This window comes from Lonchura striata, chromosome 1 (genome assembly GCF_046129695.1).
Source record: "Lonchura striata isolate bLonStr1 chromosome 1, bLonStr1.mat, whole genome shotgun sequence".
Classification (NCBI taxonomy): Eukaryota; Metazoa; Chordata; class Aves; order Passeriformes; family Estrildidae; genus Lonchura; species Lonchura striata.
Window position 1 is genome coordinate 10,004,189 of NC_134603.1, and position 24,001 is coordinate 10,028,189.

The 24,001-nt window shown below is 37.9% G+C and overlaps 1 protein-coding gene across 8 annotated transcripts in view; it reads left to right on the forward strand.

Moving 5' to 3' along the window:
- ASAP1 (ArfGAP with SH3 domain, ankyrin repeat and PH domain 1) overlaps positions 1-24,001 on the forward strand; it is a 127,287-nt gene that overhangs the window by 85,273 nt on the left and 18,013 nt on the right. For all 8 annotated transcript variants that reach the window (XM_077782038.1, XM_077782031.1, XM_077782040.1 and 5 more), the window contains 9 exons: positions 1,323-1,486; positions 3,017-3,150; positions 4,154-4,245; positions 4,810-4,996; positions 7,328-7,413; positions 8,913-9,028; positions 11,245-11,312; positions 13,757-13,864; positions 15,217-15,445. In XM_077782038.1, coding sequence (XP_077638164.1) covers positions 1,323-1,486; positions 3,017-3,150; positions 4,154-4,245; positions 4,810-4,996; positions 7,328-7,413; positions 8,913-9,028; positions 11,245-11,312; positions 13,757-13,864; positions 15,217-15,445 — 1,184 coding nt within the window. The remainder of the gene's footprint in view (positions 1-1,322; positions 1,487-3,016; positions 3,151-4,153; positions 4,246-4,809; positions 4,997-7,327; positions 7,414-8,912; positions 9,029-11,244; positions 11,313-13,756; positions 13,865-15,216; positions 15,446-24,001) is intronic.

Below are 24,001 nucleotides of genomic sequence, written 5' to 3' on the forward strand. Positions count from 1 at the left end.
CATTAAAATTGCAGAAGAATGCCCTCTAGTGTGGGTTCTTCTCATGTAATGAGAAAGATTAATGTACTTTCATTGTTTTCAGCATGTAAACTTTGGAGCAAATTTGCGTTCAAGACTTTCAATTTCTCTTTTGCTCCTAAGTTGATTTTTTTCAAGCATTTTAAGCACTACTTACTAGATTATTTTATGCACATAAAAATAAAAAAAAATATGTGCATGAAGTATATAATATGGAATGCCCATTTCCCTCTGAAATCCTTTAAAGCTAATCTTTTTCTTGTTATTGCAGTGAGAAATTATGAATTTCAATCTGAAGTTTTCTTTGTTTGTTTGTTTAGATGACCATAATCATTTCTGCGTATTTCAGAAGACTGATGATTGCAGAATATTGGAAACATGAAATGCATTGAGCACACTGCCCATTTACAACATTTCTGCATAAAAAAAAAAAAAATTGCAGTAGATCTAAAATCACTTTACCTGTGAGGATTTCTTTTTAACTTGATATTTTTTCTAAATTGGCCACACTGCATCTGCAATGCGCTTGGTCCCTAGTGGAACTGCTTTGCCCTCTTTACTTCCACATGGAACACAGGAGCTGCTGAGAAGGAGTTTTGTTTGTTTTAAATTAAAACATTATGTATAAACAACAACTTGCAGAGTGATTGGGAGGGGAGGAAATACCATTAAAGAGTCTTGTTTTGTTGCACTCAACTATTGCTCCTAGAGTTTTATGTTGGCTATTGGTATCGTTACTTTCCTGTTATCCTTCCCCCCTTGGTTGCCGTGGCAGTTGTCATTAATTTGGGTTTTCCAGTCTGACTCTGATAAGTGCACAGAGACCTGCATTTAAAAGGAAACTAGACATCAACACATGCACCAGGGTGCTTGCTGTTTCCTCTGTGAAGAGAGAGATGCACACTGGAGAAAGTAGGGGTTATCATTTTCTCCAGGAAGGAGACTTTAGGAAGATTTTGGTCACCTTTTAAAGCAGTTAAATTTACAGGAGCTTAATTGCCCCTTTTGTCTTCCACAACTTCTGCTTATTTGAGAAACCTGAGAACTTGGCTTTAAAATTGTTCACCAAAGGGATGTCAGAATTAAGACTGTTTCTCTCTTCTCATTCTTACTTGTCTTTTCTCAAATCATTCCTTTTTGTCTCTCATTTTTCCCCCTCCTCATTTTCCCCCTCTCTCATTCTCACAATACAGTCCTTCTCTGTAGTTCCACTAATATTTTGTTTCTGGCAAGATTTCTACAGTTTATAGATCAACATGTATTTGCAAATGCAGATCTTCATTAAGGTCTTTTTCTTGTGCTAGATGGATATCAGTATTGACTAACAGCAAAGAAGAAGCATTAAATATGGCATTCCGTGGAGAGCAGAGCACAGGTGAAAACAGTTTAGAGGATCTGACAAAAGCCATTATTGATGACATACAGAGATTACCCGGGAATGAAGTCTGTTGTGATTGTGGCTCACCAGGTATCTCCATTTGTTCATGTCATCAACTTCTTGTTGGGAGCAAAGTAATTTCTTCAAGGAAGTGTTTGTAGAGTGCAAACTCATTTTCTAAGTGATGTTTCTCAGTCTTCAACCTGTTTTTAAAAGAACAAATATGACTTTCCTACATTAGTTCCGTTTAATTCACTAAAATATTTTTGTGTGTTGTCTGTGCTTACTTCCAGCAGTTCAAGCCCCTCTGGAGTTTGAACTGTTCTTGTTGCACTGTGTCTAGATGCTTGTTGCACTTGAATGGAAGTTGCTTGGCATCACTGATCCTGTGCATGCTACTAAGTAGAAGTGAGTAATATTTAGACAATGATTGTGGAAAAATTGACCTGGCCAGGATCTTGCTCTGAGGCTTTATCTTGGCATGAGACCACTGGAATTGCAGCATCGTTTTCAGAGGTGGAATAAGTAGTCTTGTGCAAAGAATGAGACCCAGAGTTGAAATCCTATCAGATAATATCTTCAGAAGTACAGAGTTACAGGTCAGTTTTGTGGCACTCAGAGCTTTAGAAGGGGCAGCAGGTCACGGTATGACTGAGCTGGTGTGGGAGCTGGCAGCTGCTGCAGCTTTCTTGTCAAAGGGACACTTCAAGAAGGTGATGCTCATTTGGAACTGAGTAGATTGTGTCTATCTTGCAGATGCTTGCTGATGCAGAACTGATTCAAATTTGAAGTAGCTAGATAAAATTACAAACTGGGATATAATTATGTCAAATCCTGGAATCTGTTCATTCAATTATTTCATTATGTAAAGCTATAGAAACTTCAGATTATAGTTCTCATTCATCTTTTAATTTGTAGTAAAGTTTTAAGCTTCACATCTGTACTCCAGCTTGCTGCTTTAAAACTCTTGGCTTAATGCTTCAGCAGTTACTATTTAAAGTCAAGGAAGTGATTAATTTGTGCACAAAGTATATCTGAAGCTTTTTCTTTTCCTTAAAAACTGGTCATGCTTCTCATGTAGCATTTGTAGTATGAAATCTATCCTAATACTACATGCAGATCTCCTCCATGACAGCATTTTTTAAGTGATTTTTTTTTCCTGGTCTAGCCAGCATTCCTCAAATTTTCTACAACATGCTGCTGTTTTACATACTGGAAAGCACTATGATTAATCTTTTATGAAGGACTATTTAAAGTTTAAAAAGTACATTTTAAAACTTCAGAGGTTGTCAAATTTAGGAGATCTGTTACTTTTAAAAACAGGAAGTAATTTGTACAGAAAGCAAATATGAAATGTATTGAAATATGTTAATTCAGTATGAATGAATAAGTCTCAATTCAGTGCCTTTGGGTCTGTTCCTAAATCTGAAAAACTACATTCCATTGGTAGCAATTTGTGGTTAAATTTGCACCAGAGTTTGGAGAAAAGTACAGAATGTTCTTAGTTTGTTTTCATTGTTTGAAACATTAAATAAGGAATCATTTCAGAATACATCTCTTACCACCATTACAAACCTTTTCTTGAACTTTGATAAAATACTTTGTTTTCCAATTGTGCAGATCCAACATGGCTGTCGACTAATTTGGGCATTTTAACCTGCATTGAGTGTTCCGGAATACACAGAGAAATGGGTGTCCATATTTCTCGAATCCAGTCTTTGGAATTAGACAAATTAGGAACATCTGAACTCTTGGTAAGCTTCTTTAATTTATATTGGAGTTTTTTAGTCAAATGTTGACATATATCAAAATACACAAATTACCGTTAATCTTTTTCAAGGAATGTGTTTTTGCAGAATTTCTTCTTCATATTTCTGTAGATATTTTACAGGTGCACAGTTATATATTATTGATGCTCTTGTCACTTCTCATTTTGACATCCATTGTAATTAGTGCCATCAGAATTTTGCTCTCAATAGCTGATCTTGACCCCAAATCACGGTAGTCTAAAAGCTCATGTGATTTAAAACATGAAGCTAATTTCACTTGGCAAGGGTAAATGATTGTTGCTAATTCCAAAAGAAAAATATTGTAGAAATTTTAATTTAATGGATGAAATAATGTAATATTGAAGTTACGAAAGGAATCAGATGTGAGACTACAAAAAGAAAAAAAATAAACAAGTCAAAAAATAAACAATTGCAGTAGTTTTATCTCCCTAGCTGTGTTTGGCCTGACAGAAGACACTTGTTACAGAAATTTTGTATAGGAAAATTGAGAGACGGTATAAGGCAGAACTGGATTTGGGTATAAGTTCAACATTACCACTTTCTCTCTTCATAAAATATTGAGCTTATTTGCAAAGTTACTAGTAATCTAAATCAAATGTTACTAAGCACAATCTTCAGTAAGACTGAGTTTCTTTCCCAAAGCAGCTTCCTGATCAGTGTACCAGCACCATTTCACTGTTCATGCTGCTGGTTCCTCATTCTGGTTTCATGTTGGAAGTAGATTGTCTTGAAATGCAAATAATTCTGTATCTGTGAAGTCTATTATACTAGTTCTGGCATAAAGAGAAGCATTTCCTTTCTTTTTAATTGCTCTGTATCAGCATATAATCATTGGGCTTTAATTTTTCAGTCCTGTTTTTTCCATCTTTTATTAATAGTGTGGAAAATGCACATTAATAGTCCTGGTGTTAGGTTGCTGTTAGACCCCAAAAGTCTTCACCTTCATTTATTCTTTTTCTTATCGCAGCTGGCCAAGAATGTAGGAAATACTAGTTTTAATGATATTATGGAAGGGAATTTACCTAGTCCTTCACCTAAACCCAGTCCATCAAGTGATATGTAAGTACTGAATGTTTAAACTCTCTAAATTTTCTCTGGAATATATCTGTGATGTAAAGTGTCTTAAACAGTAACCAAGCCAGGGGCAAGCATGGATGGCAGGATTGGAGGTTTTTATTCACACTGTGGAGCTTCATAGAAGTTCAGTCTCCAGTCACATAGTCACATTTTAACTACCTCAGCTTCCCTGTGTAGAAAACTCTTAGTTTGGGTTTCAAGGTGCATTATTCAACTTTTCAATGGTTTTGAGTTATGTAGTAAACCCTCAGATGATAAACACGGTGGACTAAATGGCACTAGCTCTGCTTTTTCTTTGGTCTTAGTCCCCACAGTCAGAGTAATTTTTGTATATAACAAGAAGACCAGATAAAATTTACAATGTTCCATATTTGGGGCTTGTTTGCAAGAAAGGCATGCAGTAGAACAATAAATAACACACTTTTTATCAGATAGTTTTCTTTTTTCTTTCTCAGCTTCCACATTAGACAAGGTGATTTTAAATTATAATCATTGACCTATTTTTCTAAAAATTTCTAAAGCAAGCTCTATTTTCACACCCCACAGGACTGCACGTAAAGAATTTATCACTGCTAAATATGTAGATCATAAGTTCTCTAGGAAGACTTGTGCATCTGCAGCAGCTAAACTGAGTGAATTACTTGAGGCTGTCAAATCCAGGGATTTACTTGCACTAATTCAAGTCTATGCAGAGGGGGTAGAGCTAATGGAGCCACTGCTGGAGCCTGGACAGGTAAGCTTATCAGGTAAACAATTACTATTTTAAATCATGTGTATTTGTAAAATGCCCAGGATATGGGGCTGCTACTTTAGATGATAAAACAAAATAAATAACATATGAAAATGATGAGTTTTTTCTTCCTTTCCTTAATGTAGCATCTTTGTGGGGAGGGAAAAGAACACTTTATCTTGTGTCATCAATTGTACTAAAGGAGTGTGAAATGCAATAGTGATATCATACACTGTTTCAGTGCCACTACAGTGCATTGAAAAGCACCTGTTCTGCAGTGTGTCTCTTTTAGAAAAGTCCCAAAGAACAGACTTGATAACCCAGGGTCACCTGGTACCACATACAGTATCATGCCTGCTTTGAAAGTAGTGGCTGAAGGAACACATTACTGAATGTCGGCAAGTCTCTGTAGACAAGGAAAGAATAAATCTGATGACTGATGAGACATTTACAGAAACACAATTTGGTACTGGAACCTGGAAGGTTCTTTTATGTGCGTTTGTATATCAAGTTCTGAGTACTTGATCTTCCTTCTGAAATCAGTAACAGCTTTTTGGAAAAATCAGTCCAGGTTGACCTCAGTTATCCATGGATAAATGTTAATCATGAGCAAAGTAGCCTGTTTTTATTTATAATAGATAATTGATGCCTTGTACCCACTTGCTGAGCAATGTTTTCTCCCAACCTGGAGATGTATCAGAGGATGTATTCAACAAGTTGTGTGAAAATAGCTAAGTTGGAAAGGACACAGTGCCTGTGTTCAGTGAAAGGAGTAAGTTCAGTATAGTCTCAGCATTTGAGCTATCACAGAGTGCTTATCATGGAAACACATTACAAATTCTTTGACTGCAAGGCCAGCTTTCTGTATTTGTCATCCACAGCAGTTTCCACAGAATTAGCTCCTCAGTCTTCCCAGCTATTACAGGCTGTGATATCTAGAAAGGTATGAGCAACAGCTGAAATGTAGTTTGCAGTTAGGGCATTTATAGCAGCATTCTCCTCTTTACTATCAGAGTAAATTTTCTGATGTTTAATAAAATAATATTTTTTAAATTAGGACTTTAATTCTAGGTATATATACTGTGATGTGCTTTTTTAATTGTTCTTTATGATCAATAGGAGTTAATGAAATATAAATTTAGATTAACTTCTTGTGTAACTTTTAAATGGAAATAAGCAGCATTTCTGTTTCTATTTCAATGCATTAATGCATATGATATGTATAGAAAATAAAGCATCATTGAATTCAAGTAAAAGGAGAAACCCTGTTTATGGGGGAAATGCCCCAGGCACCAGCTTTGTGCTGAAAACCACTCAGCTCTGCCTAAAGAGACCTGGGGGTCCTGATGGTCACCAAGGTGAACCTGGGCCAGCAGGGTGCCCTTGTGCCAGAGGTGACAGTGGCATTCCAGGCAGGAGGGGACACATTGCCAGCACATGGAGGGCAGTGATCCTTCCCTCCACTCAGCACTGTTGAGGCCACAGCTGCAGTGCTGTGCCCAGGTCTGGGCTCCCCACAACAAGAGTACTTGGGCATGCTGGAGAGAACGCAGTGAAGGGCCACAACGTGTCTGAGAGTCTGGAGCACCTGGAAAGGCTCAGAGATCTGGGACTGTTGAGCTGTGAGGAGGCTCAGGGGCATCTCATCATTGTATGGAAATACCTGCAGGGAGGAAAGAGGGAGCCCAGTGGTGCCAGTGGCAATGGCACAGACTGGGCCACAGGAGGTGCCCTCTGAACATCAGGAAACCTTTTTGTGTTGGGAGAATGACCAAACACTGGCACAGGTTGCCCAGGAATACGGAGTTTCTGCCCTTGGAGATATTCCAAAGCCATCTGGATGTGGTCTTGGGCAACCAGTCCTCAGTGGCCCTGCTTAGGTGGAGAGGTTGGTCTACCTGACCTTCACTGCAAATCTGTAGGAGTTTTAATGTATGTGGGACTGTGCTTGGTGCATAGAATAATGTGACTTTGCTTGGTGCTCACCAGGCTGTTGTAAAGCAACAAGTACTGCAAACATACTCAGTATTCCTTGACAGGATCCCTTTCAGTTACTGGTAGATAAAATGGTTAAAGGCTTCTCAGGATTTTTCCATCCAGCTGGGAAAAGTGAAAATTGAGTGTAGGAAAGCTGAGATCTCAGAAAATGTATTGTCATTTCCTTTGAAGCACATGGTGTCTTTCAGAAATTAAAAAAGATCATTTTCATCATAATTCCCTAATATTTTTCTTTTGAAAGACTTGTAAAGAGTGAGTGAGATATATCTCATAGGTCTGCTACACAAGCTTTGCAGAAATAAGACTGAAATCTAACTTCTCTTTACATGTGTTTAGGAGCCAGGTGAAACAGCACTTCACTTAGCAGTCCGGACTGCTGACCAAACCTCTCTCCATCTGGTTGACTTCCTTGTACAAAACTGGTATGGATTGCTAACTTTTCATTAAATTGTGCATGACAGTTGTGGATGTTCAGAGTTATCCTGGCAGTGCCTTGGACAGTGTTTGCTCATCATTTATCTTTCTCCTTAGATAAATTTCAAAAGAGAATAGTTTAGTTCCTTTGAGTTGACCTTTGTGCTCCTGATCAGTTGACAAAAGGAAAGATGTGTAGATTAAAAACATTGAAAGCAGTTACATAAAAATAGGATGAAAGGAAAAAGTCTGTAGTGCATGAGAGAACATTGATTTAGAGCACATGATGACATGAAGCCATACAAACAAATAGTTCAGGTACAGGAGGGATGGCAGGTAAATGTTCCAAATTCAGGACACGTGCAAAGGAACTGTAAGAGTAGAAAACAAGGCTTTTTCTCAGAAAATTATGAACAGATGCTAGATTGACTTTGAAAAAGGTGTTACAGAAGTTAATAAACTGTATTAAAGCTACTGGGAACATAAATTTCTTAATTAGTAATTTTCAACATCTAGTTTATTGGCTGAGTTCTTCTTTGTTGTCAAAGGCTGTGTTCATAGAAGTAAAAAACCTTAATGAAAAGTGTGAGTGCTCATTATAGGAGAGTGTTATTAAAGTAACAAATGAAAAATAACATTCCAGTATTTTCAAACTGTTTGAGATCATCATTTGAAAAATGTTTTAGAAGTCCAAATTACTATTTTCAGCCTTATTAAAGGATTTTTTTTTTATTTTGGATGATTATTTAGTTTATTTTTTTTAGTTATAAAGCTTCATGGTTTCTTCAGACAGCTGTAACCTTGTGTGTATTTCTGTCTGCTGTGTGGGTTTTTGTGGCAGTCTCAATTTTAGGAGCATCTTTACAACCCTGTGAGCTCTGCCCAGTATGGGTAACAGTGGGAAAAGCTGTCATCTCCTGAGCTTTGCTTTTCTGGTTTATGAAAATATTTTATTGTTCCCAAAATGTCAGTAGGAGTTTTTGAAAAGCCTGGGTTTAGAACTTAAAACTAAAGAAAGTTTTTTAAAAGCCCTGTGAGCCCCTTTGCACATCTGGTTTTACCCTAGCTTGGTGTGTTGTCCTTACATTCATTCTCACAGCTGCCCTCTTGATTGTTCCTTGACTGCATGGGATTTATTAACCTATTTTAACTGTATCAGAATTATTCAGATATTTCTGTTGGGCTAATTTAGCATGTTTGAAAAAAGAATTGCAGTGAAGTGGCAACTGGCATGACCTTGGAGAGGTCTGAGTCTCTGAGTTTCACATCTTTAGTTTTTTGAATGAACATCTGTAGGTTTTCAGTCCTTTTCAATCACAGCTTAGGTATTTCCAGTGTCCTTGGAAGAATTCTTCATAGTCTTTGAAAGTAATGTTTGATTTAATTTTTTTTGTCGTCATATTTGTCCAGTAAAGTTTTTATTTATATGGATGATAGATCTGAAATGAATACCACAGATACTATACTCTTCTTGAATATTTGGGTTTTTTTGTATTTTTTTTTTTAGTGGAAACCTGGACAAACAAACAGCATTGGGTAATACAGTTCTACACTACTGCAGTATATATAATAAGCCTGAGTGTTTGAAATTGCTTTTGAGGGGGAAGCCAACTATTGATCTAGGTAAGTTCATTCTTTACAGTCTTTAAAACCAGGAAATACAGATTTTCTAAAATTTCTTCCCATTATTTTAGCCACTGTTTTATTTCTCTGTGGTAAGTAAACTTCTAAAATAAAACTGTTAGAAAGATGAAGACCTTTTCACAAAAAGCCTAAAGGAAACATTCAGTTAAGAAACTGAGTTCTTAGAAGATAATAGTGACAAACATTTCTAATATGAAATACTAATGGCAAACCCTAAGCAGAGTTCAGAGTTCTGTTTCTGACCTATTTTAAACTGCCTGGAATTTAGGTTTATTGTTTATTCTAGAACTTGTATTTTATAATGCTTCAAATGTTTAATTCCACTCTAAGGTACATGGGCTTTATGCATTTAATTCTTCTGTTGATGTCAATGGCAGCGGGTGCTGTGGTTTCATCCAGCACACCCCAGCCAACACTGCCACTGATTAGGGAAGGGAGACCAGCCAGAGAACAAGAGATTATCCTAACTGTGAGCAAACAGAGATTCTATTTTCAGTTAAACTTTTGGTATGCCATTGTAACAAATGAACTGATACAGGTGCAGCAAGTGTTACACCTGTCCCACACACAGGTAGGTGCAAAGAGAAGCTGAAAGGCAGCTGAAAAAGCTGATCCCATTTTTCCTGAGTTAGGAAAGTATCCCATGAATCCAGCTTCTTAGGCCCAGGAGTTAAATGTGGTCTATATATATATCTATATCTATAAAACATTTCCATTCAGTCAGTTTGTGGTATAGGAGAGAAGTTTTTTTAACAACTGATGCAAACTGGATTTTATTTCTCCCTTTTTCTTCATCACCATTACTTTCCTCCACTGCCTGGTAAAGAACTGTTGTATAAACTGAAGTTCATAGTTTAGTGGCAGAAGTCACTGGTTTCCTTGGCCTTTTTATAGACCTTTAGAATATGTTCCAGTATTACCATAAGTCAGAGAATTTAATATGACCATTTTTGGCAGTTATAATGGGAAAGCTATTTGAGCAAGTTAAAGTCCTTTATTGGCCCTTCCATTGAACTTTCTCCTAGGTAGATGCTAGAGGAGTGTTCACACCTTTTTGGTGCCTTGTTTCTTGTGGGGTTTTTTTTTGGTGAGAAAGATGGTGTGCTTTTTTTGTTGATTCTTTTGAGTGATCTCAAATGACCTTGAAATATCAGGTGTATACTTAAAAGTTGAAAGTTTGGAATTTATGTAGTCCTTAAGCTATCTAGGTGTTAACTGCACATAAGAAGTATTATATTTTCATTCCTTTTCATATTGAACCATCTCTGATAGATCTTTCCATAAATAAATCCTTCTTCTAGGGATCTGAATTCTTTCAAAGTCACAGGCCTTTCTAGAAGACTGCTTTGTAAATTCTAGGATTCCTAACTGGCATTCTCTGTGTAATATTTCACACTGACATTATAGATCTCAGTTTGATAATTTTCAAGTTCCTGATCACAGAAATACTTTACAATCTGGATGTGCTGTGGAGCATTCTCTGTTCCAGCTCCACAGCATTTACTGATGTACTGTGAGAGTGCATTTTACCTAGGGTTTATCCACATTGGATGTGAGAGTTGTTTTTGTTTACTGAGACTTGCTGAGCATCTAGGAAGGATTCCATTAGATGCTGTGCCTGAGGACATCCCATCAGACTCAGATATCAAGATATCAACTTCTTTCTTACCAGGTGTTATTTTAAATTGTAAACCATTTTACAGCTTTGATAAAGACAAAACTAGAAAGTTTTAAATTTATTCTTGTTCAAATGTCTTCAAATTAAGGCTTCAAGCCTCTAAGTAAAATCTGCTTTGATCAACATTTACTTCTTTTTTTTTTAAGTCATAGAATTAGTTTTCTTTTTTTGAGCTGCTTTATCCTGCCTGCTTGCTTCTCCTGCTTATTCAGGTAAGAGTTTATTGGCAAAGGCATTGAGTGCGACTGAGGTGACTGCATTTCTTTGTGTTCTCTGCAAGGATGGTTAGAAGGGATTTGGGAACTGTTGCAGCAGATCTGCTGTTCACAAAGAGCCTGATGATACATGAAGTGCATGAGCACTTAGAGTGGAATCTTTAAGAGCTGCAGCTGCTATAGAGTAAACAGACATTTTTGAGCACTTTTAGAAGTTACTGTGCTATAAGTAATGAAATTCAATAAATTGTTTCTCAAGACATCACAAAGAATTGCTCTTTTTTGTTTTGTTAATTTTGTAGTAAACCAAGCTGGAGAGACGGCTCTGGACACAGCCAAAAGACTGAAAGCTGTCCAGTGTGAGGAACTGGTAAGAACCAAGCCTGGGTGGCAAAGGCAAGGGGGAATATTTGCTTCTTTAAAAATGTGATATATTTAATATATCATTACCACTGCATCTCACGTGGTATTGCTGTCAGCTGGCTGTGTGTTGATCTGAAGGCCCTACCACAGATGACTATTTTCTTACCTAAAACACAACAGTAATTTTCTTTGTAACAGTTTAAGAAAAAGATCTACTTTCTAGTGGCAGTACTAGTTATTTTAACCAGTGTATTTGAAGACCTTTAATACTGGAGGGTCAGATGTGTCAATAAATACATCATTCAAGGAGATTTGGGCTTCATCGCTTCAAAAGTTCTTCTTAAACTTCTATACCAGGAGTACTGAACAACCCCTGTAATATTAAAACTGTCAAGACCTTTTAGGTCAGGATCTTTGTTTGTCTTTTCCTGCGATGGCTTTTTTCAGATTATTTAACAGGACAGATAGTTCAGAAATGGTGCAAGTCTTTTTTATAAGGAGAATTGAAACAACATACTCTACTGAAAGGAGGAAGAAGCTTAAGTGTAATGTCTGGAAGTTGTTGTATCAGAAGTTGTAGTACACCAGCTTCTGTGGCACTTTGTCCCTCTATTGAACATAATCGAATCAAAAACCTCCTGGAATTTTGAGAATGTGTGAGGGATGTTAACAGACACCACTCAAAAATATTATTGATGTTCAAGAAATAAAGGTGTTAAGGATTTTCGCAGGTACTCCTCTGAAGCTTTAGCCAGGAATAAGGATTTTACATCTGACCAACCAGTTTGTTTGTTCTTGGCCCTCTAAGGTGCCACCAGCATGCATTTACTAGGCAAGTGAATTTAATTACTGTCAAAGTATTAAAAAAATCTAAGTATTGTGGCAGTTTCACATTCAAGACAAAACCAGGAGAATTTACAAAACATTTCCCACTTATTTCTGTTTATTCTTTTTCCTAATTTTGGTGATCTGAGGATATCTACTTCTGCTCTGCAGCTGGTAATTTTAATACTTTTCCTGTGCCAGTTGAAAGTTCTTATCATGAATTAATTGTTGAATAATCAAAAGACATTGTCCTTCACAAATTTGAAAAAAACTACATATTTTTGGGGATGTACATCAGCATTGTGGTGTTGTTGATAAGGTGGGACTGGCTTCCCAGTTAATGCCATGTCTGCTGTGTATGTAGGTGCTGTTTCCAGTGGTTTGAGTATTCTGTCAATGGATCAGGCAGATCACCTCTGCAGCACACAATTGGGCTGGATTGCTTTTTTTCTTTATGGTATCCCTTTTAAAAACTTACATCTGCCATTAATGTGGACCAACTGGCTGTGTTACAGAACAAAGAGTCATATGGATGTTATCAGTGAGCTTATCTAGCAGTTAATAGTAATAGTGATCCAAATTCCATGAATACCTCAGTGATTATTTCACTTAACTCTCATAGAACATTTAGGCTTTTTTTTTTTTTTTTTTTTTTTTCTTTTCAAGAGGAAAATTATTTCTGCAATTTTTTCCAAAGCAGCAATGAGTTAAGAGTGAAAAAGAAACATGAATGAACACACTATTTGCCTTGGGCAGTAAAAAAGTACAAGATAAGTAACTAGGTGCTTGCACTGTGAAATTTAGCTGTACCAAACTTATTTCTGTTGCATAACTGGAGTCTTAACTGTGTAATTAAATTTAGTTTCGGCTCAAGTGGGCTCATGAATACTTACATAACAGATTGGAAATACTGTCTTTATTCCAAATTTTATTTCAGGAAGATGGTTAAAGGCACTCCTGAATCAACTACTATCAAGTAGACTACATTTTAAAGCATGATAAGGACTAAATAATGATGGAAGATCTAGACACTGAAAAGGAGAATTTATCTCCTCAGAATAACCATTAACTGCTCTATTCGTTTTTTTGCTGATCATTGAGGTAGTTTATAAAAATGTGAAATACTTTATTTCGGCTGGCGAAGTCGAGGAATTTTGTGCTTAAGACATATTGGCCTCATCCAGGAAGAGAGAGAGGTGAAATAGCTAAATAAAACGTAAATATCTTTTCATTTGATTTGAGTACAAGGATTGTGATTTTGATGGGGCCGCAGCTGTATGTACCAAAATTTATAAATAGGTTTTGCCTTTCCTTTTTGGAAAGAAGGACTCCAGATAAATTCTGCTTTTGTGCATATGCCTTTTCTTCGTGTCATCTTTTCAAATGATTTTCAAACATGGTGTCTCCTGCCCGTTTTGAGAAAATCTTTCCTTTTTGCCTTTTAGCTGTTTTTCTGTACCTCACATAAATGAAGGATGTTTGCATGGTTGCCCTGAAATTGCTTTGTTTTTGTTTTCAGTATGGAATAATTTTAAACTTCTAAAAAATCCAATTTATTTCTTGCCATTACAAAATTAACTTAATTAACACCAAAAGTATTTTAGTAAGGCTTTTTATTTCTTTCAGCTTTCTCAAGCCAAGGCAGGAAAGCTAAACCCACACGTGCATGTGGAGTATGAATGGAATCTTCGGCAGGAAGAAATTGATGAGAGTGACGATGACTTGGACGATAAGGTGAGTGTGAATCACTGATACAGCTTGGCACAAAAACAGTTAACATCTCTGCTCCCTGGAAATAAATGGGAATTAGAGATCCCCTTTAGCCTTTTATTTTCTTACAGATATTTTGGCGCGGGGAGGGGGGGAACCTAATTTTGAGGCCTGTGTTAAAGACTGCCTAAGTGCTTTTTGAATATACTTTGTCAACCTAGTTATTATGGGCTGTTTCAGAAGTTTGACTTTGACAGGACATACAGTATAATATAAATCAGCAAATCTGGACTGCTTTGTTGCTTCATCCTCTTCAGGATTCTGGGCTGTTAAATTTTAACTGGAGGAAATCCAAAGCTTACATACTTATTTTTTCTGTAAATTCATTAAAAACCTAGTTATTGAATGAAAAACTCTATTCTTCATAAACCATGCTATGCTATTTATTCTTGTTTAAAAAAAAAAAAACTTGAAGTAATAGAAAGGCAAAACTTGGGGGCATAGAATAATTGCCATCCTAGAGTATGTGAAAAATTAGCCTCAGTGTCCTACTTTAGCAAGTCAGTTAATTACTGTGTGCTCTATTTCTGCAATAAATGCAAATACACCTCTCCTGTTTTATATGAGTGCCGCTGAAAGAAATGTGGACAACTTCTCATTTTCTGTGACACTTGGGACTGAAAAATTCAGAAACCAAAGTAATTTGCATGTCCTCAAGGACAGTAGAGAACAAAATAATCATCTGTGTGAGGAGCCTCTGGAGGATGAGGGATGCTGTGCTGAAGATAATAACCTGAACCAGAGCTGCAGGGAAACGGATCATGCTCCATATGCACCCATTAACGTACAGCAGCCAAAAGCTAATGTGTAAAATTTCTTCAAAGAGCAATTAGATGTGTTTAAAAAGAGCTGTATCATGGATTATATTGCTAGTTCAGGGACCAAATAAATCTGATCTGTCAGAAGAGTTTTTTCATTTCTACTAGGCATCAGTGGAGTAATAGATTTTATACTTGAGGATAATTGTCTAGTCTGAGTAACATGCTCTATTCCCTGAAAATTACTCTTACATTCTAAAACTTGCCAGGCTTTTATTGGCATTTTATTTAGTATATTATTAGTGTGTATTTCCTGCTTTAACATTAAATCTAATTTTGTGTTCATGATGATTTGCTGATGGTACAATCTTAATTTTCATTTAGAAGAGAGAGCCTTTCAGGTTGAATTGCTGAAAAAGGGAGAAATGGGGATTTTTTGTCAAACAAAGAAAAAAAACTAGGCTCATGTTCACTAAATTATGTTCTGGTATGCTATTTTCCAAGCTTACTAACTATAATTAGTGTTTAGACAGCTGTATCTTGTTTTTCTATTCACAGCCTAGTCCTATAAAAAAGGAAAGATCTCCAAGACCCCAAAGCTTTTGTCACTCCTCAAGCATTTCTCCCCAAGACAAACTGACTCACCCTTCATTTAGCACTCCCAGAGACAAGCAAAGACTCTCCTACGGAGCCTTTACCAACCAGATCTTTGCTTCTGCAAGCACAGACTCACCCACCTCTCCAACGTCTGATGCTCCTCCTCTTCCTCCTAGAAATGCTGGCAAAGGTAAGTCTCTCTCCAAGCTACACTTGCAAGCAGTGATTTTAACACTGTTGCCCTTCCTTTAACTAAGGACATTGCAGTGTTTCAGAGTGTTCTTCTTATTGATGCAGTAGTGTGGTACAATGCATGTTCTAAACTTAAAAGACCTGGGGGCACTTTGTAATTGACTCATTCATAACACTGAACATGAATGGGTGAGGAATAAACTACTATGCTAAATTAAAGTCACTTAATTTTATGAAACTTACAGCTGCAGTGGATTGTGATGGTTTGACTTAGATATCTTCAAGTTTAGAGGATATATTTATGGAACAAAACTCTTTGCTATATTATAATTTGTGCAGATCTACTTCTTAGGACAAAGAAACCTTTCATTCCTTTTTACATGTTTACTTTAGAAATTGACAAATTGTGTTTTTACAGTACACTTGTTAGAGAAATCTTTAGTTGTGATGAGGGTTACAGTACAGTTGGACACTTCAGCAGTTATGCTGATGCCCCCTTTTGTTAGCAGTACTTCATTTGTCACCTGGTAATTCAAAATGCAGAGATGCTCTCACCAATATGTGAAAGAGTAAAAGGGACAGGACAGCGTGGGCATCATGGTTCAGATGCTGTGCTTAAGCACTACTGTTTCATCAATCTTTGTTACGTACTGCCAACTTCCAAATGGATCACTTGGCTCTCTCTTAAACAGGTTTGTTTCCCATCATGAGGCAAAGCGATTTTGCCAAGGTTTGCATTTTTCACATGAGATTTTATAATCCATATTTCCCTGGGTACTCAGCTATATTCTTTGTAACTTTACTGTGTCAGCCTGATTGTTGGCATTACAATATTCTACTTTTCCTTCCACTCTCCCATCCCTTTTACATGCTCAGTCTCACAGTCTGCTATGGATTGTTCATTGCAAACACAAGGTACTGGCTTAGATGTTCCTTCCTGACCTAGGATAACTTCTTTTTTTGTCATGAAGTTGCAAGACTTGGAAATTAATAATGCACCCCATTTCCTGAAGAAGGTTAATGAGATTGTGTCTGGTATCTGTACACACTGCTTAGTATGTTGTCAGCTTTCAACAGATTTTAATGAACTTTATTTCTTTGTCAGTATATAGTGGAGCTCTCATACAGACTTAATGAGAAAATTGTCTTTTTCTCCAGGAAGGGTAATATTTATGTTCCTATTTCATTCTAAGTATTCATTTTGGTTTCTAATGTTGGGCATTTTTCTAGCTGTTCCTAAACCAAGTTATCAACACAACACCAAAGCTATTAGGAAAGAATTGAGGCATTGAGTTTTCATGTGTTTTCATGTCAGAGGTTATGCAAAGAAATCCTTATTTATATCACAATGAAATAATATTTTTATATAATAAAATTGCCTTCTAATGTAACATTAACTGCTTCATCAAAGTGGAAAACGTCAGATTAAGGGTAAACGTCAGATCAGGGTAAGTCAGGTTGAATGGAACTGCTGTTACATTAAAGTCACTATGCTTCTCTGCCTGAAATTCTACAGTCTGTGAGTGATGCTGGAGTGGAGCTTTGGTTGATGCCCACTCAATACTGTGAAATTAGAAACTTCTGTTGTATACATGCCTGTGTTAAAAGTTGGGGGGAAAAGCGACAAATGTATAGGACAAATCATCAGTGTTGAAAGGTTGCTGTAGATGCGTCATTTTCAGATGCACTTAGAGTTCATTTTAAACTGTCCTGCTGCTTGTTATCTCCCCTCTTCCAGCTCTCAGATTCTTTAAAAGAAAATGAAGCAGAGACTCTCCACTTCCATAAGACACTGTTGACACATCTGAATTTTGAAACAGTCAAATTTCTTTGTGTAGGAAAACATAAACCTGTAGAAATTTTCTCGTCTTTTGGATGAGTAGTAATAGAGTATATCTCTTACATTGAAGTTTACCCAGCCTTACATGTCAGATGTGTGTTTTTGTTTAGAAAGTTCATTTGAATATCTTATGTTTAAGACTATGTGAAAACACAATGTTACTTTTTTCACTAAGCTCCCTAAACAGCAAGAGTAACAAAAGCACTGAATCGGTATTTAAATTTAAGCTTACCTTCTGTCAGAAAACAATCTGATCTTTGTCCCTGTGCTGCTGTAAAGCCCTGTCAGATAGCATGAGCCCCTGCTAGGACATGGAGTCTACAGGGATTGGATAGCAGGTGGATCTGCATTTTAGAAGGAGGCAGACAATTTTTAAGTTTCATAAGTTTTCATCCTTTGGGACATACAGATGAATCTGTCTTTCCAAAGCTTGTTTTATTTTTAAGAAAACCCCTTCCCTGTAGTCCTCTGTTTCATTGCCTAGTGAAGTTCTGGGTGGCAGAATTCTGTGGTGTTCCTGAGGAGCCACAGTGGTCAGGAAGCCATCCACTGAACTTGTGTTGGGGTGAGGAGGGAATTTTAAAGTTATTTACATAAGGCACATCACTCTTGCTCATGGTTTTCAGTGGACATACTGGCTAAAAATAACTTTATGAGTACAATAGTTGGAGGAGAGGATATGGAAAGGTTTTAAAGTTCTCCACACATCATAATAATTCATGTCCAGATTTTTCATTTGATAACTTTTCAAAATATTCCTAAAAATGCTGGAACCTTCCATACTGTCTCATTTGTGGATACATCTTACTTGCTGCTGTCTCTGCTATAGATTTAGTTAATCCTAACAGATTGAAAAGTACAGAAGGAGTGCAGTGGTTGGCAGAGCCAACTACCCTGCCTTTTTCAGTAGTCTATCTAAGCTTACTCAGGGTCAATTTACTTGTGTTCTCAGTCAAATCTTTAGCCTGTAATTTTCTCATAATCATCTTTTTTATTGCTCTCTTCAACTTATACCTGTGTTATAGCTCCAGACATCTAGCAGGTCTTCTGCCTATTGTTTTACAAAAAGTTTTCCAAGAAAAAAATAAATTAAGTAGTTGCATGGCTTGCCTCAGTAGGTAAATTTTGCACAACCTTCATTGCAAATCCAGTGTGGGGGTAATGTTGCTAACCAGCTTTGGAGGAGCGTTAGGCAGTCTAATCCAGGTTTCTTTCACTTCAGCTGAAAGCTAATTGATTTTAGTGGTTCTGCCTGTTTAGCCTGGACGAAAATGGAGGTCAGAGGGATAAATTGTGTATCATGAAGTTAAGTTTGGCTCTTCAATACCTACAAGGTTGCATAGTTTACACTCTGTCCCAGCTCTGACATGAGGTACCTAAACCCAAAGGCACTTCCTTTGTGGTTCAGTCCACTATTACTGCAGACACAGTCACATCACCTGCTCCTTCATTAGATCAGACTCAATTTCTAACCAAATTAGTTTATTTTAATTTACTAGTAACTTCTAGAAGTTGTCTGACTGCCTTGCACACAGGATTAGGAATCCTCTTGGGTTCACTAAATTACTTTGTGCATGTGCCAACATTGCCCTTTGGCTTTGGTGATGTTTCTGTGGCTGGTGGCTGTCAAGGCGCTGCCTGGATGGAAATCGTACAGGTCTCCATGTCTGGGGTGTTACACTAAACAAATCAAGGGTATTTTACCTTATGTGATTGAAGAATATTTTCATTCTCCTGATGTTCAAGTTATCCTTTCATCACACTAACTCTTCTCTGTGCCTTTGCTGTTAAAATCAGATTTCTGAAATACAACTGGCTGGAAGTGTCGGAACAGCAGTAAAATTTGCTGTTTCTACTGGAAATGCCACATCAAAGAATCCTTTGGTCCTAGGTTTTTTTTTCCTGATTGTATCATAATGTGGCATAGCAGGCATTACACAGTCTCTACTAATTTGCAATTGAAGTCCTTAATTTATAGCACAAATATATTTATTCTCATTTCCATTATCTCAGCCTTTGAGGTCATCCTGTTTCTTCTGAATGCTTTCAGGATTCTATACTTCTCTTGCTTATACTTGGAGACTTTAAAAAATGTGTTGCACATCGTGATTAAATAATGCTACTTATTCCATTAAGGCTTTGTATTTTTTAATACCATAACAGGAATGGAAGACTATCTGATGACTGCTGGTTTCATGGGCTCTTCTGTTTCTGAATCAACCTACAAAATTCTTTAGTATAACTTTTATCTCTTTCTTTTCAAACTGAACCTTTTTTTAAGCAATAATTACCTAATGCATTTCAAATACTAATGTTGAATCAATGCATATTCATAGCTTTCTTATTCAGAGTGATCATGATCATTTTGTCTTTAATTATGCCCTTATTTTCGGTACTGAAAATAAATGATATTAAGTAAGACAAACTGAAAAGGCTTTTACTAATATCTATGCAATAAATCACTCATGAGAAATTTAAAAATAAGGATAGCAACATTTGTTAAGAAAATACTATTTTTAATATAAGTTACTTTCCTTTGCAGTGTCCATTCTACCATTAGCAGGAATTCTGTGTCTTCCCCCTATGTGTCATTAAGTGGTAAAAAAAAAATTACACATGTAAGCTTTTTACACTCTAAACCCACCATTTTTTGATTGAGTGGCAACAGCTTTGCATGGTTTCACAACTACACAAATGAATTGTTAATACACTAACTGCACAAACCCTAAAGGACAATGTACTACTAATTGCACATCTTATCCAGTTATTTACCTTAGTGCAATAATTTTGAGATTATTTGATCTATTTACACATGAAAGCCTGATCTTGGTAATACAAAAAAGAGATAAAACATGACAACAGTTATTACTGTAAGCATTTGCTTCCCAGTAACTGAAGAAAAGAAAGCCTGACAGAAGCAAAATGAAAAACTTATTCTAGGTCAAGTTTTTTTGGGTTTTCTTTTTGGTTTTTTCTGGGTTTTTTTTTGTTGGATTTTTTTTTTTGTTTTTTTTTTGGTTTTGGGGTTTTTTTTTTGTTTGTTTGTTTTGTTTTTTTTTTTTCTTGTGTTAGGAAAGTGTCCTTTATAAAATGTGAACTCAGCTATGTGAGAAATTATGATTAAGACATCTATTGGAGAGGAAATTACTGGCTCAATTGCTACCTGGTTAAAATCACAAAATACCTTCGATCTAGTAACTGGTCTGATTGTTGCTTAAAGATATCTAGCCTAGGTTTGTATAATTAAGAATATCACAGAGGAATCGTTTTGAGCTGTTTGTTTTACACACACATTTATGTGTATACGTGTGTATACACAGACACATGCAGTCAAGGTGAGCAGCCCTGGTCCCGACACAGGAGGGATTCCTTAGCCATGAAAAAGCCATCAGCAGCTGAGGGGACATGGGCAGGGCCAGGGGCAACAGGGCCCAGCCCAGAGGTGTGTAAAGGAACCCTTGGAGAGCACCACAAACAATGCAAGCAAGCAGGGCGTGGTGGGACAGTTTGGATGGGAATTTGCCTGGAATGACATGCAGGAAGGGGCTGTAACTCTGCCAGCCTGAGCAGGGAGCAATGGTAGCTGCCACTGAGTTATCAAGGCGCACTGAATGAGCTTTAAACTAGATTAGAAAGGGGAAAGGGACAAAACCAGGCTTGCTCAAGGAAACCCTGGGGGAAGCACACCAGTGTTTGAGGGAGTGTGTGTGCTAGTCAGGGCCTTTGGGCTCCTGACTCAATGCAGTCATGAAGCAGAGAGCCCTGTGACAGCAAAGACATAAGGCATGGAAATGCATCCAAAGAGTCTTGTAGAAATCAGGGCTTCTCCTCCAAAAAAGGTGTCAGGATCAATATCCCAACTGAAGAGTGTCTACACCCCTGAACACAGCACGGGCAACAAACAGGAGGGGCTGGAAGCCATTGTGCAGCAGGAAGACTGCAGCTGCCATCCTTCTGGGATGATTCACACAACTGGAGTGCTTAATAGATGGCTGTAAACTCTTCAGAAGGGACAGGCAAGGAGGGAGAGGCAGTGGGGCAGCTCTGTAGGTTAGGGGCTGTTTTGCGTGTCTCAGCTGGATGATGGCAGTAGGGTCGAATGTTTGGTGGTAGGAGCCAGAGAAAGGCCAACAGGCAGATGTCCTGGTGGGAATCTGTTAGAGACCACCCACCCAGGATGGAGAGGCAGCTGGGAGAAGTCTCACAATTGCTGGCCCTTGTTCTCATGGGACAGGAATGTCCAGGATGTGTCTGGAGTGGAAGAGAACTTTCCTACTCAGCTGGTGAGGAAGCCAGCAAGGGAAGGCACCTGCTGGACCTGCTGCTCATGGAGAGAGAAGGACTTGAGTGTGATGAAGGCTGTCTGGGGCACAGGGAATCATGAATTCTTGGACAAATAAAGGGGGGGAGATCAGCTGAGCTGCCACCTTGGACCTCCAGGGGACAGATTTTGGCCTGTTTAGGAGCCTAGCTGACAAGAGTCCCCTGGGAGACTAAAAGGAATCCAGGACATTCCTCAAGAAGGAAATCCCAAAGGCACAGGAGCAGGGATGTGGTTTAAGGGAGGATTTGGCAGTGTCCCACTCCGTGATCTCAAAGGTATTTCCCAGCCTAAGTGATTCTATCATACAGTGTATTTTATACTAATTATACAGACAGTTCATACATCATCAGGTCTTGTATTATTTCACCAGTTGTTTCCATAAAATGATTTTGTTTCAAGCACTTTCCCTTTGTTTTCTTTATTCAAAGCATGTTGTCATTTTACACCTCTTTTTGAAATTATCTTTTGAAGTTTTCATTTATTTTGTTTTTATTTGGCCATAAGTTATTTTTGCATTTCAGCCATGTAATCATTAGTGTATGACTTTTCTATTCATATTTATTCCTTCTGTCAGTTTAATAAAGAAACAAGTGCTAGGAGTCTGAAAGTATGATTTGTAATACCTTAAACACCTTTTCCCTGACACTTTTGTATGCCATGGGAACTTCTGAAAGCTATGAAGGTATTTTTTTCAACTCCTCAGTAATATCTGGATGTATATAACTAATGTAAAATCTAAAACATGCCATATAACCTAATTTAAGGGGTTTTTAAAAATCTACTACAGTTTATTTTTGTAGAGAAGATTTCTTCCTCTTATTGGCAAGTAAAAATATTAATTTCAATTCATGTTTGAAGTTAAATTTTGGCAAAAAGCGCACAGTAGTATTTCAATGCCTTTCCTCCCCTTTTTTTTCGCTCTGAGCCAGTTTTGGGTGGTTCGGGTGCGGGTGCAGCGGGGCGCGGTGCAGTGCGCGCTGCCGCCGCCAGGGGGCGGTGCGAGCACTGGGACCGGGCAGGCTCCAGCGCCGAGTGCGGGGACGGGGGACAAGGGATAAGGGACGGGGATAAGGGACAAGGGACAGGGGACAAGGGATAAGGGACAGGGGATAAGGGACGGGGATAGGGGACAGGGGACAAGGGATAAGGGACGGGGGACAAGGGACAAGGGATAAGGGACAGGGGACAAGGGATAAGGGACAGGGGACAGGGGACAAGGGATAAGGGACGGGGACAAGGGACAGGGGACAAGGGACGGGGATAAGGGACAGGGGACAAGGGATAAGGGACAGGGGACAGGGGACAAGGGACAAGGGACAGGGGACAAGGGATAGGGGACAAGGGATAAGGGACAGGGGATAAAGGACGGGGATAGGGGACAGGGGACAAGGGATAAGGGACGGGGGACAAGGGATAAGGGACAGGGGACAAGGGATAGGGGACAAGGGATAAGGGACAGGGGACAAGGGACGGGGATAAGGGACAGGGGACAGGGACAGGGGGTAAGGGACAGGGGACAGGGGGTAAGGGACAGAGGATAAGGGACGGGGACAAGGGACAAGGGACGGGGTCAGGGGAGAAACGCTGCTGGGACAGCCCGGCTGCGATCGCCACGTGCTGTAACAATTACTGTTAACAGCAGATATTGACTGTTCCTGCCCCCCTGCCACTCCTAGATGCATTCACATTGCATCAGAAATCAAAACAACTTTTGATTCGTATTTCTAAAAGAAAGAATTGGTAACTCACAGGAGTTTAAGGGATCATCAATCAAAATTTAGAATGAGAAAAGTTGGGTTTGCTTTCAGAACCATCTTAAGGCACAGTTTAAGTTATTTTGCTTACTTAAGCTCAAGGAAGATATTAAAATAACAAAGTGTGTGGATGCAAACATGGGAACAATCACTAAATGCACTGGCATTTGACTTGTTGTCAGTTAAAGGTTTTGTGAACTTGGAAGTAAATTGAGAGCAACAGTTGCAAAATATATAATTTGATTTGCAAAAGTAACCAATTAATTAAGCCAGGACCAAAATCTCTGCTGGGGTTGTGGTTGAGAGATTATCCTGGGATTATCCTGCACAGCAGAAGGCCTTCCAGGATTGAATCTGGAAGACAATAGATTGAATTATTGACTTACTAGGGGCAGTTCTATTAAATTTTTCTTTTCTGTTTATAAGAGAGAGAGAGAGGTCACCTGCTGAAAATATCTGACAGGCAGATTCATGCTTATAGAATCATGGAAGTTACTTTTGTCAGTGTTAAATGTTTCACCTAAGGAATTTCAACAAATACTATTTCTCACTGATTTCAATATTTCTATAATATATAATAATTTTGGAAGGGATGCACGTATTGATAATTTCCAGAGAATATTCATAAATATTTTT